At 43.4% G+C, this 15,656-nt stretch overlaps 1 protein-coding gene across 1 annotated transcript in view; it reads right to left on the bottom strand.

Annotated features, from left to right (window-relative positions):
- Nucleotides 1-15,656, bottom strand: part of LOC126282100 (thymidine phosphorylase-like) — a 188,327-nt gene that overhangs the window by 158,557 nt on the left and 14,114 nt on the right. Inside the window, exon 2 of the mRNA XM_049981559.1 lies at nt 2,738-2,866. Coding sequence (XP_049837516.1) covers nt 2,738-2,855 — 118 coding nt within the window. The 5' untranslated portion in view covers nt 2,856-2,866. The remainder of the gene's footprint in view (nt 1-2,737; nt 2,867-15,656) is intronic.

Here is a 15,656-nt window from a genome sequence, read left to right on the forward strand (position 1 = left end):
TGTGCGTTCACCGCGATGTCGCCAAACACGGATGCGACCATCATGATGCTGTAAACAGAACCTGGATTCATCCGAACAAATGACGTTTTGCCATTCGTGCACCCAGATTCGTAGCTGAATATACCATCGCAGGCGCTCCTGTCTGTGATGCAGCGTCAGGGGTAACCGCAGTCATGGTCTCCGAGCTGATAGTCCATGCTGCTGCAAATATCGTAGAATTGTTCGTGCAGATGGTTGTTGTCTTGCAAACGTCCCCATCTGTTGACTCAGGGATCGAGACGTGGCTGGTAGTGACACGAAGCCGTTGGGATCCAGCACGTCGTTCCATATTACCCTCCTGAACCCACCGATTCCATATTCTGCTAACAGTCATTGGATCTCGACCAACGCGAACAGCAATGTCGCCATACGATAAATCGCAATCGCGGCAGGCTACAACCCGACCTTTATCAAAGTCGGTAACGTGATGATACGCACTTCTCCCCCTTACACGAGGCATCACAACAACGTTTCACCAGGCAACGCCGATCAACTGCTGTTTGTGTATGAGAAATCGGTTGGAAACTTTCCTTATGTCAGGACGTTGTAGGTGTGAATGCTCTGAAAAGCTAATCCTTTGAATATCACAGCATCTTCTTCCTGTCGGTTAAATTTCGCGTGTGTAGCCCGTCATCTTCGTGGTGTAGCTATTTTAATGGACAATAGTGTAAAAGCAGCACAACCTGCACTAACAGTGAAAGGAAGGGAACTAGTGGAAAAATGCTTCTGTTGGCGCAATCAAAAAGTGCTTGTTCAGTCCTGTGAGTGAGTGGTTCTTATCTGATCCCTGGAAAAAATGGTTTTGTCCATCATTAATGTGGACGAAAAATATTGCTCACTGGCTCATTATCTTCTGACTCCTGCCGTTTCATAGGTAGGGAATCCAGCACTCAAGATAGCGCTACCTACCTCTAAATCGTTCTTCCCCAGGCGACAGTCTACGTGTGGGCCGATCTCAGATCCCCTCAACCCACCTCTGCACTTTTAATACGATTAATCGAAAAGACCCATGCTATGAGTAACCGAGAGACACAGACATGCTGAAAATATCCTGTGTCCTTGGCAGAACCCCCAAGGTGGCCCTGCCCCATAAAACTACCCTTCCTGCAATTTTTTCTACACAGATTTAGTAAATTTTATAATTTTTATGTTGGTTTAAGAAAAATGAGTATCATTGAAAAAACATTAATGAACCGTATGTTCAGATATTCCCGCCGGCCGCGGTGGTCTCGCGGTTCTAGGCGCGCACTCCGGAACCATGCGAGTGCTACAGTCGCAGGTTCGAATCCCGCCTCGGGCATGGATGTGTGTGATGTCCTTAGGTTAGTTAGGTTTAAGTAGTTCTAAGTTCTTGGGGACTGATGACCACAGCAGTTGAGTCCCATAGTGCTCAGAGCCATTTGAACCATTTGAACCATCAGATATTCCCATATCAAATTATCTGTACCAGTCCAGTAAATAACTCACAAGCTATATAAACTTTCAAAAAAATCAAAAGTAAAATAAAATGTATACCTTATTGTTTTTGGCATATACTGTATATTAATTTTAGTATGTTGTACAACACTTAAAAGATCATGTTGGTTCCTCATATATTATTGACAGTGCATGAATTAATAACTGAAAATAAAAGAAAAAGGACTGTAACCAAGAGCTGAAAAAATATCTCTTTGCACGAATTTTACTTGTACTCTTAGTTTACTTGGCATTTCCTTGCAAACTCGGTGATTATATCTTTGAAGTCCAGCTGAGCAGCTGTGTTCATTGTTTGCCTGCGTCCATTCTCGACCTTAAGTAGTTTTATCATCATTAATTTGCTGGTACTAATTCACATGATGCTGTAGTGACGGACATTGTCATAAATATCCTCAAAGCTTTGAAGAAACCTTCAAAATATCCACATGAGAAACTGTGTCAATGCTCTTAATGAGCTCCTTCACCTGGAACTTTAAAATAGCTGTATCATTAACTACTTCCTCTTTATCATATCTCTGCTATATTTAGCACCAAAATAGGCTGCAAGATAAGATACAGAGGTCTTAGATAGGGCGTTTTGCTTGTATAAGATTAAAGCCAAAAGAAATGGTGTGATGTGTGTGATATCTGTTGTCCTTTCCACTTATTATCCTATGAAATACTTTGAGGCACTTAAGCTCAAACGGTCTCACTCCAGTACTTAGTCGGCGAGAAATCGGACGCCTTTGGTCAAATTGTGTTTTTATGCCAACGCCCGCTCCTCGACCTTTGTTATCCTACAAAGGTAGTGAAGTAGCAGCAAGAAGTCCATGGGTGAACATGATCGAGTGGTGTAGGCAGTAACTGTGTGAACTAGACGCACTGTTGCCACATAAACCACATCAGCGATAGAGGTGTGTTCGGTAATAATCATTTATTCACGATGCTTCTTATATGACATTCTACCAACAGTGCGTGTTTACAGTCGCGCGGAAATACTTCTTACCGTAGACAGAAGGTAAGAAAACGAGTTGTTCAGAACTGATACACCTCTCCCAGATGATTCCTAAACAACCTTTCTTGTTTATTTTTCTTTTTCTTTTTATCCAGTTTTTGCTCCCCTCTGTGCCTGGGCCCTTGACAGGGGCCTACTCGCCACGCCCTCGCTACAGCTCTGTCCAGAAGCCAAGAAAAATGCGTGTGCTGTACTTACCTGCAAGAATAAATCAATTTCATAACATACCTATTTGACAGTCTTCTGCTCTCCCATCGACCGCCATGTTTAGAAACTCCTTTATCTCCTCATCGGAGAGTTCCTCCCCGTCTCTTTTCTTACGGATGATGTCAGGAAGTGTCAACATCTTTAGTTCTCCTGAAAGAGGAAATATTTTGCTTGAAAAATAGATAAATGGTAGAGAATTTCTTCGTTCAGTTCCAGTCAATGGTCACAAAGTCATTGTTACACTACCGATTAATTAATAACACAATAACGACAGATTCAGGTACATGTGTTTATATGGGTCTTTTTTCTTGTTTTGATGAAATGAACACACCCACCGACATACTTTGTAAATACATTAAGAAATCTGCACTGTTAGTGGAAGTCTGGAAGACGCACAATAATAAATACAAACGAGACGTATTCTTTTTGTTTATGTGGATAATATTTTCTATTATTATTAAGAACGAAAAGATTGTTTATGTAGATAACATATAAAGTTCGTAAATGACTGTTAATACGCTTCATAGTGTTAGATGTCATACTCCTCCGAAACGGGTCGATCGATTCTGATGTAATTTACGTATATATTCGGTAGGTCTGAGAATCGGTCATAATCTATTTTTCATACCCGTAGTGATAAGGGTGGTCCAACCCAAAAAAATATTCTTTTTTTTTGGACAGAACTTCTTATTTTTATTTTTTTATGATGTGGCATTACAAAATACACGCAACCCTAAATTTTCACCCTTCTACCACCAAACTCTATTTCTTAATAGTGATTTTAGTAATTTAATAATTTTCAACCCCGGTCGATAACTGATAAATTATCGCTTGATCAGTTATCCCCCCCAGGTGTCTAGCGGTGATAGTCTTTCACTATTCGATAGATAGGTAATTGAAGAAAACGTACCAAAAGCAATGACTCGAATATCCCTCTTTGAATCGACGTAACTAGATCCAGAAGTTTAACTAGGTAGCACGCGTCATTCGCCAAACTGACATTTAGGCCTAGCGCACACGCACCGATTTTTACCGAACGGAAATATATCGTACGATCAAATTCTTTTAGTGGAACAAAGAAGTTCCTATGCTCGCCTTTGTTCCTCTAAAGGAATTTAATCGTGCAATATTTTTACTTACAATAAAAATCGATGCGTGTGCGTTTGGCCTTATTCATAATGTTGGCGAACACGCTTCGACACTGAATTGACGCTATGTTGGTATGCTCATGGACGAGCCATGTATCGGCTGCAATTGTTAAATCTGAGCGATCTACCGTAGAAATGCTAGAACTAATAGTGGCCGATACTGCCGCACTTCCCCCTAAGCCTTTTCTAATTCCCTATACAGTTTTCAGCCATTATTATTGTTTGTGTGTTTGTGTCACGAGCTCCCGCCACAACGGCTATTGTGTTACACATATACATTATACTATATATATATCCCACCTCTCTCTCTCTCTCTCTCTCTCTCTCTCTCTCTATATATATATATATATATATATATATATATATATATATATATATATATATATATATATATATAGGGTGTTTCAAAAATGACCGGTACATTTGAAACGGCAATAAAAACTAAACGAGCAGCGATAGAAATACACCGTTTCTTGCAATATCCTTGGGACAACAGTACATTTTCAGGCGGACAAACTTTCGAAATTACAGTAGTTACAATTTTCAACAACAGATGGCGCTGCAGGTGATGTGAAAGATATAGAAGACAACGCAGTCTGTGGGTGCGCCATTCTGTACGTCGTCTTTCTGCTGTAAGCGTGTGCTGTTCACGACGTGCAGGTGTGCTGTGGACAACATGGTTTATTCCTTAGAACAGAGGATTTTTCTGGTGTTGGAATTCCACCGCCTAGAACACAGTGTTGTTGCAACAAGACGAAGTTTTCAACGGAGGTTTAATGTAACCAAAGGACCGAAAAGCGATACAATAAAGGATCTGTTTGAAAAATTTCAACGGACTGGGAACGTGACGGATGAACGTGCTGGAAAGGTAGGGCGACCGCGTACGGCAACCACAGAGGGCAACGCGCAGCTAGTGCAGCAGGTGATCCCACAGCGGCCTCGGGTTTCCGTTCGCCGTGTTGTAGCTGCGGTCCAAATGACGCCAACGTCCACGTATCATCTCATGCGCCAGAGTTTACACCTCTATCCATACAAAATTCAAACGCGGCAACCCCTCAGTGCTGCTACCATTGCTGCACGAGAGACATTCGCTAACGATATAGTGCACAGGATTGATGACGGCGATATGCATGTGGGCAGCATTTGGTTTACTGACGAAGCTTATTTTTACCTGGACGGCTTCGTCAATAAACAGAACTGGCGCATATGGGGAACCGAAAAGCCCCATGTTGCAGTCCCATCGTCCCTGCATCCTCAAAAAGTACTGGTCTGGGCAGCCATTTCTTCCAAAGGAATCATTGGCCCATTTTTCAGATCCGAAACGATTACTGCATCACGCTATTTGGACATTCTTCGTGAATTTGTGGCGGTACAAACTGCCTTAGACGACACTGCGAACGCCTCGTGGTTTATGCAAGATGGTGTCCGGCCACATCGCACGGCCGACGCGTTTAATTTCCTGAATGAATATTTCGATGATCGTGTGATTGCTTTGGGTTATCCGAAACATACAGGAGGCGGCGTGGATTGGCCTCCCTATTCGCCAGACAAGAACCCCTGTGACTTCTTTCTGTGGGGACACTTGAAAGACCAGGTGTACCGCCAGAATCCAGAAACAATTGAACAGCTGAAGCAGTACATCTCATCTGCATGTGAAGCCATTCCGCCCGACACGTTGTCAAAGGTTTCGGGTAATTTCATTCAGAGACTACGCCATATTATTGCTACGCATGGTAGATATGTGGAAAATATAGTTTCCCAGACCGCAGCGCCATCTGTTGTTGGCAATTGTAACTACTGTAATTTCGAAAGTTTGTCTGCCTGAAAATGTACTGTTGTCCCAAACATATTGCAACAAACGGTGTATTTTTATCGCTGCTCGTTTAGTTTGTATTGCCGTTTCAAATATACCGGTCATTTTTGAAACTCTCTCTCTCTCTCTCTCTCTCTCTATATATATATATATATATATATATATATATATATATATATATATATATAGAGAGAGAGAGAGAGAGAGAGAGAGAGAGAGAGAGAGAGAGGGAGAATTCTGTCTGTGGAGAAAAAATTTGTGCTTTGATTTTACATTACATTAATAACAAAGAGAACTGACAAAACTTCACTGTCTTTGGGCGTGTATTTGAAATTTATCTTTTTATTTTCCCATTTGATAACAAAGAAAGTAAATATCCAATATGGATTCGCAAGTAGTATAATTATTTTGCAAATAAAACCGTTTAGATCGCTTAATATATATCTTTATTTACTACGTCGTTTCATCAGATCGGGGTATGGCGTCAGTATCAATAAAAGATGTGAATAATCAGGGTAGAAATTCACGAATCAAATAAACAAATACTTAAAAAAAGTATTTATAAGGGTCGAAGCTTCGATTAGGCACAGGTTTTATTGATATTGACACCGAATCTTGTTTTACAAGTTCAAAGTTTTCGTCTGGTGATGACAGTATTTGAAACGACGTAATAAATTAAGAAATATATTAAGCGATTTAGATGATGTCAGTCACAAGAAATTCTTTCTGTATTGTTGAATTTGATGATGGCCTTCGTCAATCCATAAACCCACAACGACCATTATTATTTTACATTATTGTGCTTAAAACAGAAAGACGTATCGTGTTGGCACTAGTTTCTGTTCAGGGGAGTAGATACATACAAGCGCAAAGAAATTAAAGGGTCACTTTTTAAAACTGAAAGTGTAACGCGATGGGAAGGTCGTCATACCTCCCCTTACCTATATCCCACCTGTTTTCTTGACGCCTTTGGTACGAACGTGAGAACTCCGACGCCCAGCAACGAAATAGTTCGAATTCCTTTACGGTGGTCGACGAAAACATTTCGCACGCACTCCTGCACAGAAATGACACGAAAAGGCCTAGTCGAAAATGACAGTAGGTAGTGAGATGTGCAACAGTTCTTGACAACTCCCAGGTGATTCAACCCTTCTCTAAAAACATCGTGGGGCTGCAACCCCATTGAATGTGATCTTATTCCTTCGCGGTGTTGCGTGACCACAATTTTCTTTTCTCTGATAAACCGACTGGAAAGACTACTAACTGCTCGAAACCATTCAGTGAAATCTGAATGTGATCTGAAGCAGAAAAGGGTGTTCAGGCTTTCTTATCCCTCTTTTTTCGCACCTTCCTGCGGTGTGTGCAAGATTACTGTGACATTGACATTTGCATGAATAAAATGGAAAATGATCCATGTAAGATACCCTCCCCCCCCCCCCCCTACCCAATTCGACAACCCCCCCCGGGTGTTACCTGCGGATCTTTGTTCATCACTTTAAAAATATCCTAGTACAGAGACAGCGAGTCGTAGCCAGCCATTTCGACGCCTCTAAGATTTCACACGTCTACAGCAGACACACGTGCAGGGGCGTTGCGCCACTCACCTGAGATATGTCGAAACGGTCGCCTATCCGCCGGCGCCTAGGCCTCGATGATTGGGGGTCTCTGTACAATGACATACTTAAAGTGTCCAACAAGAGGAGGTCGCGAAAAAGTAGCCATGAAAAAGCATAAACACCCTTTCGAGCCTCAGTACAAGTTCAGATTTCTTCAAATGATTCTGAACGGTCTCCGGTGGTTCCACACTGTATACCACAGTAAAAACTGGCTTCACGTTAAATGGGACTGCACCTCCAGGATGTCCTTAGAGAAGTGTTGAATTCTACATGGGTCTCAGCAGTGTGTAAGGCTGTCAAGAACTTCGTTCTGCAGCATTGCAAACTGGTGTTTTCGAGTAGGAAACTTGTGGAAATGAATGACATACGAGAAAGAGTGGTTTAATTCACGCCTTTTATGATACCTCATGAAGCCTTTTAGTGTCGTTTCTGAGCAACGGTGTGTCCAAAATGTTATCCTCGGTCACCTATTAAAAAACCCCGTGATTTGAATAATGTGTGTCGCGGTTCTTACATCCGTCGCCGAAGCAACGGGAGAGGAGGTAAGATGTAGGTAAGGGGCAAAGTGACGACTTTCTCATCATGGGACACGTCCCTGGCAGTGGTGAGATAATGTAGATACACTGTCCGATATAAAGTATACGAACGCCGCTGGGTAATTCGGTAGCGACAGGTAGATTTCACGAGAGGTGGGCGCACAAATGTAAAAGGAATTGGGGAGTACCATGTTGTCTGCTGTGTCAGAAAAGCAATAACAGCAGAAAGGGTCGCTCAGGAGAACTCTTGACTTCGAACGTGGAGCAGTTATTAGACGTCACCTGACTAAAAGCGACATTTCAGCCTTTCTAAAGCTACCAGAGTGACTGTTGGAAATGTGACTGTTAACTGGAAACACGACCACAGTTAAACCACGACTTAGGTACTGACGGACAGGGACTGACAAGCATTGCAAAAGGTGGTTGCAGAAAATCGCTTGAAATCAACTGAAGTAACTTGTAGGTTCCAAATTGCTATCAGCAGTCAAGGTAGCACAATGACTTTGTGTAGGGAGTTAAATAGAAAGGGGTACAATGGTCGAGCACTTCCTCGAAAGCTACATATTTCTGTCGTCAATACTAAGCGACGCTTGAAGTGGTGTAAGGATCGACGCCATTGGACGATGGATAACTGGAATGAGTGATTTGGAGTGATCAAGTATGCTGTTTCCGATCGTAGGATTTGCGTCTGACTAATACTTAGAGAACATTGCCTGCCATCACGTGCAGTGCCAACATTGAAGCATACAGAGAGTGATGTTATGGCTTGCGAGACTCCTTTCGTGATTCGGGCGTAGAGGAACAGTTCGGTGACGATGATTGTGTCAGCATGACAATGCACCCTGTCATAAACCAGCATCTCTGAGGCAATAGCTAGTAGACAATAACATTCTTGAAATGGACTGACCTGCCCAGAGTCCAGACCTGGACCCAGTGGAACATCTTTGGGATAAGCTAGAAGGTCCATTTCGGTCCAGATCCCAGCGTCCAACATTACTACTTTCTGTGGTTTTGGCGCTTGAGGAAGAATGGGATGCCATTCCTCCACAGATGAATTGCACCTCATTGAAAGTGTGTCCAGCAAAGTTTAAGCCATGGTGAAGGCGAAGGCGGGACACACCCCATATCAATGTCCACACTAAAACATTTCCAGATACTTTTGATCACAGAGTGCATACTGTAGCTTGTAGTCGACTTGCAATGCTACGTATTTGTGAAGAAATTAGCTCATCAGTCTTAAGCCAATTACAGTTACTCCTGTAGTTTTAGGTTTCAAAAGTTTGCATTACTACAACTTGCTAGTTATTGTACACTGATCAGCCAGTACATTATGATCAGAGATCTAATTTCGACATAAACCCATCCAGGCGACAGCAGCTCACCTGGCGAGGAATAATTGCTAGTGAGACGCACGTGCGATGCAGATAGTATCAGCGAGCGTACTGTGTGTGTGTAGATTGGGGAAGGCACACAATCTATCTGAGTTTGACTGAGGACAGATTCTGATGGCCTGGAGGCTCGGCACGAGCGTTTCTGAAACTGCACGGCATGCCAGATGTTCAAAGAGTTTGTATCTTCAACACGTGGCAAAATTGAGATGAAACGTCCAGACGTCGTGGGAATGGGAGGCCACCCTTCATTACAGATGTCAGACTCGTAGGCTGAGCAGACTGGTAAAACAGGACAGGTGGCGAACTGTGGCGGAACTACTATTGGGCAGTAATGATGGGTAGAGTGCAACAACTCCTCTCGATGGGCCTCCGCAACCGGCCACCCATGCATGTGCCAATGTTAACATCACGACATCGGCAACTACGACTGAAATGGGCGCATGACCATTGGCACTGGACGCTAGTGCAGTGGCAGAGCGTTGCATGGTCTGATAAATCCCGATACCTCCTTCATCATGCCGATGGGGGGACGCGAATCCGCCATCTTTCCAGAGGAACAGCACCTTGACAACTGTACTGTCGGGCGGAGAAAAGCTGGCAGCGGCTCCATTATTGTCTGAGGAAGATTCACGTGGGCATCCAGTGGAGCTCGTGGAAGACACCATGACAGCCAAGGAGTACCGTGCACTGATTGCAGACCACGTACACCTCTTCGTGAGGATCATGTTTCTCGACGGCAGTGGCATTTTTCAACAAGATAAAGCGCCATGTCGCAAGGCACGGAGTGTGATGGAGTGGTTTGAGGAAGAAAGTGGTGAATTCCAACTGAAGTGCTGGCCCCGCTCGCCAGATCTGAACCCGATCGAAAACTTTTGGGATATGATTGTGCATCGCATCAGATTTAATTGACCCCCTCCTCTGTAATTTACGGGAATTAGAAGTTCTTGTGTATGCAGATGTGCTGCCTCCCTCCAGAAACCTTCAAAGGCGTCATCGCTTCCATGCCGCGACGCTTTGCCGCTGTTATTCGTGTCAAAGTTGAACATACCGGCTACTAGGTAGCTGTTTATGACGTTCTGGCTGATTAGTGTGTATCAGCAGCAGGCCGCGTACGTCCTTTGTCAGTCCGACGTCTCCCACCTTCAGGGTCGCCTACTCGTCACCCTCCAGTGCTTCTCTTCCAGAAACCGTGTATTCATGCAATATGGTCATGACATCTCACGACACAGTCCTATATCAAATATTTGTTACAGGCTGCCCTGGGGGGCACCAGTTATGGAAGAGTAAGCACAGTCCGCACATCACATAGTCGCAAACGTACTTCCGCGAAGCACAGCCTGCAGTAAGCCACTTCAGTTAGTCTCGCACTTCTGAGCCAGGAGCTGGCTACACTCACTCATCAAACAGAACTCGCCGAGCCAGGACGCTTTGCTAGGGTTCTCACTGATGTCTTGCCGCTACGTTACTCCATGCGGCCTGGTCCCTCACGGGCGCCGCCCTATACCATAAGGGGTGACACTTCCCTCGGATCTGGTGTTTTCGTTATTCTCAAGAAATCACAAACGATCTTTTAGTTGTTGTTTCTCGGACAAACATCATTGTGGACTTGTGGAATAAAGTGTTCTGTATTGCAACCTGTGAATCTTCTTTTAACACAGCAGTCAACCACTTGGAACGTATAGGATGGTAAACTAATTACAATTTGAATTCAGTAATACATTTTTGAAATGTATTCAGTTTATCACAACAAATTTTTACTCCCAGTAATTACTAGTATATATGAAGGTAGCTGTTATTTCCAGTGCTTCACTATGTGATCAAAAGTATCCGGACACTCACAAAAACATACGTTTTTCATATTAGGTGCATTGTGCTGCCACCTACTCCCAGATACTCCATATCAGCGACCTCAGTAGCCTTTAGACATCGTGAGCGAGCAGAATGGGGCACTTCGCGGAACTCACGGAACAGGTGATTGGGTGTCACTTGTGTCACACGTCTGTACGCGAGATTTCCACACTCCTAAACATCCTCAGGTCCACTGGTTCCGACGTCATAGTGAAGTGGAAACGTGAAGCACAAAAGCGTACAGACCGACCTTGTCTGTTAACTGACAGAGGCCGCCGACAGGTGAAGGAGGTCGTAATGTATAATAAGCAGACATCTATCCAGACCATCACACAGGAATTCCAAACCGCATCACGATCGACTGCAAGTACTATGACATTTAGGCGGCAGGTGAGGTAACTTGGATTTCAAGGCCGAGCGGCTGCTAATAAGCCACACATTACGACGGTAAATGACAAACGACGCCTCACTTGGTGTAAGGAGTGTAAACATTGGACGATTGAACAGTGTGAAACGTTGTGCGGAGTGACGAATCACGGGGAACACAATGCGGCGATCCGATGGCAGGGTGTGGGTATGGTGAATGCCCGGTGAACGTCATCTGCCAGCGTGCGTACTGCCAACAGTAAAATTCGGGGGCGGAGGTGTTATGGTGTGGTCGTGTTTTTCATGGAGGGGCACTACACCTCTTCTTATTTTGAGTGGCACTATTACGGCACAGGCCTACATTGATGTTTCAAGCACCTTCTTGAATCCCACTGTTGGAGAGCAATTCGGGGATGGCGATTGCATATTTCAACACGATCGAGCACCTGTCCATAATGCACGGCCTGTGGCGGAGTAAATACACGACAATAACATCCCTGTAATGGACTGGCCTGCACAAAGGCGTGACCTGAATCCTACGTTTGGAATGTTTTGCAACGCCGACTTCGTGCCAGGCCTCACCGACCGACATCGATACCTCTCCTCAGTGCAGCAATCCGTAAAGAATGGGCTGTCATTATCCAAGAAACCTTCCAGCATCTGAATGAACGTATTCTTGCAGGAGTGGAAGCTGTCATCAAGGCTAAGGCTGGGCCTACACTATATTGAATTCCAGCATAACTGATGGAGGGCGCCACGAACTTGTAAGTCATTTTCAGCCACTTGTCCGGATACTTTTGATCACATAGTGTATGTAGACATTGTAGCACGATTGGTTTGTACCTAAATGAAAGTTATTAGCAAGACTGTATTTACACACTCGCTAGGTAGCAATATAGGAGCCTTAACCACAAAGAGGCCAGCATCACAAACATACAAAATGAAATAATGTATCTCTGATTTACTACTGTCGTATGGGCCCTCTTATAACCATAAATGATGCAGATTCAATTACTCTACGTGGCTATTAGGCAGAGTTTTTCGTGGGACAGTTGATGCGAATTAAGTCTGCATTCTCTTCTCTAACTCTGCTCTTCCTCGCCTCAAATAACAAATGGCGCTCAGCTAAATATGAGGAACTTCATTTGGCAACATCTATAATTCATGCACGACAAACCAGTACATATCGTTAGTGGTAGAAATGTACAAACTGGATGTGCCATTGGTTATAACATGTGAAGTACCCGTCTCTTCATTCGCTTTGCAGAAATATACCAACTGCAGTGCCGTTGGTTGTAAATTGTGAAGTATCTGTCTCTTCATGATCTTTGCGTAAGGTAGGAAATAAACAGCGTAATATTTGTAACATCGAAGAATGTGAATGTTATTGCTCCTCACTTTACTCACAGTACTTTAAGCTTAAAGGTCCTGCCAAATCTCACATTCGAAGATCGCCTTATATTTAGAAATAAACAGCCAAATACTTGAAACTTCCTGGCAGATTAAAACTGTGTGCCCGACCGAGACTCGAACTCAGGACCTTTGCCTTTCGCGGGCAAGTGCTCTACCATCTGAGCTACCGAAGCACGACTCACACCCGGTACTCACAGCTTTACTTCTGCCAGTATCCGTCTCCTACCTTCCAAACTTTACAGAAGCTCTCCTGCGAACCTTGCAGAACTGGCAGAAGTAAAGCTGTGAGTACCGGGTGTGAGTCGTGCTTCTGTAGCTCAGATGGTAGAGCACTTGCCCGCGAAAGGCAAAGGTCCCGAGTTCGAGTCTCGGTCGGGCACACAGTTATAATCTGCCAGGAAGTTTCATATCAGCGCACACTCCGCTGCAGAGTGAAAATTTCATTCTGGAAGCCAAATACTTATTCATCTTTTGTTTTCTAATGATGTGGAAATGTAAATAATATCGCGCATTGCTGAGCATACTTGTATTACACTCACAAAACAGACCCAGTAAGCGTTTACAACGCTAAGACGAAAAAAGAAACCAGGATATTGTGGGGCACAATACTATTCGTTACGTTGAATCGCGCGATGTGTGTCTTTTGTTTCGGTTATCATACTATTTATTGAAAGCTTACATTGGCAGTGCATCATTACTCGAAATTTAATGATAACAGTGACGTATTTGTGATAACTCTTCAATGTGCTGCAGCCTTGAAGCGCTTGCTGCAAGTTATAGTAAAAAACAGATAAATACACGAAAATGAATATGGCGTCTGCCACATCGGGTCAAAGATAGTAAGTACCACTATAGTGTTAATAGTCCCTGCCACTAAAAGGAAGTCGTACAACTCCGCCATTAACGTATACCCAAGCTGACACTCTGGTGCTGCGAGCAGTGAGGAAAATCGGCACTAGCTGGAAGGTGTTTATTTGTCTCCTAGCACTGCCACTATTTCCGCGTGTGTCATCTCCAGTAATGGTGTGAGCACTGCGAGAGGAGTTGGCGTTCCCTTCGCCGCACAGCTCCTCCCACTCAACATCAGTCACAATCCGAGGCAAGCCGTTCCTGACAGCTTCTGCCTGAACTCATCGTGACAAACCGTGCCTACCTTGTGCAAAATGCGCTAGACTTTTAACTGAATTATAACAGTTTGGAGTCAGTTGATTTTGTGGCAAGCGGATTTATTTCTAAACTAAGATAGAATTTTTTAATTAATTAATTTATTTATTTATTTGCCAGGCAACCACCAAGTGCGTTTAGGGGGAAATTCAGAAATAAAGTAAACAAATACATTAAAAAATACGAAAGTCTTTTGACAAAGATCTTTTGGTAGTAATAAGTACACTACAACCTAGTGCTTAAGTGCAGTTCAATAAATCATACAATTGTACAGTAAAATTGTATACAATTAAATAGCAAAGTTTATATGCTACGTTACAGGATGCTGATTCGAAAACTGGTCTAAAATGCGACGTTTTGTCGGGTTATTTTTCATTGGTAACGCTCGGACCACAAGGTTTGGCTTAAGATTGTATAGACCAAAATTGTGGCCATGAATGTTAGTACTCAACGAATAATAGACACCATCCATCAAAAAGGGGTATTTACTTATGGTTAGTCACAAGCGAAGCATTCATGGAAGTATGTGGTAGCATGAAGCAAAATTTTTTAAGTCTCTTTAACAGAAGTTCCGGTGGTTTTTTTTTTTCAGCTACAAGCTACAGTTTTCTTAACGCCACAAATGATGGAAGTCGACTTCGCTCTTAGAAGCTCGTAGTTCATGTCGCAGTCCTTCGGCTACATGCTAACAAATTATATTTCTGTAACCAGTTGGTTGGAAATAGCGCTTGATGTCAAGGACTGGTAATCATTCCTATCTCACGCAACCTAAAACAAAACAAATCACAAACTACGTTAGGTATCTCATTTAAATTCATACCTCACAATCGTTGCGTTTGGGGGTGGCCCTAAGAAAGCCTTAAGCGATACACTACACAACACCTATACAGTCAATTCCATCTGAAATAGAGACGTTGCAATTCTCGCCTTTTTTGTCGACGTGTGAGAACAGGTACTTTAAACGTGACAGAAGACAACAACATTTTGTCGATAAGTGTCAAATGAAAATGGAAGTAAGGAAGATTAGGATTTTGCGTCCGCCCCCTATGAGGTTATTAGCGACGGATCACAAACTTGGAAATGGGAAGGAAATCAGCCGTATCCTTTGCAAAGAAACAATTCAGGCATTTATCGATTTGTGGGAAACGCAAAACAAAATGGTCAAAGAGGGGTTTTAACCGCTGTCCCACCAAATACGGATCCTGTTTTACTCTCTCTCGGTGGCAAAAGTACGTTGCTGCTCTGCAGCCACCAGAAGTTATAGCCTTACACAAACACAGTTTTAAGAAGTTGACATGATAAAATGTAAAGGACATACGGATTGTAATTATGATTTTTTCTTTTAAAAGTGTTAAAGTTCTGGTACTATTTATGATAAAAACGAACCTCCACAATTAGCTGCACTAAACTGTAGGATCTGCGCTGGAAAAGGATTAAAAAGGGCTAGGGAGTTCAAATGGCACTCTAAATAATGAGGTAGTAATGGAGCTGGTGGGTTAGTATGTGGGGATGTCTGTTGTGGAAGATGGGGTGTGGGAGATATTGGATTTGGTGGTTAGTGCTGAGGCTAGGCTCTGGTTGCGAGAGGAGACGGGGGGGGGGGGGGGGATGCGAAGGTACTGGGAGAGAATATGAAGGGTGTGTA

The sequence above is a fragment of the Schistocerca gregaria genome, chromosome 7, assembly GCF_023897955.1.
Source record: "Schistocerca gregaria isolate iqSchGreg1 chromosome 7, iqSchGreg1.2, whole genome shotgun sequence".
In the NCBI taxonomy this organism is placed as follows: Eukaryota; Metazoa; Arthropoda; class Insecta; order Orthoptera; family Acrididae; genus Schistocerca; species Schistocerca gregaria.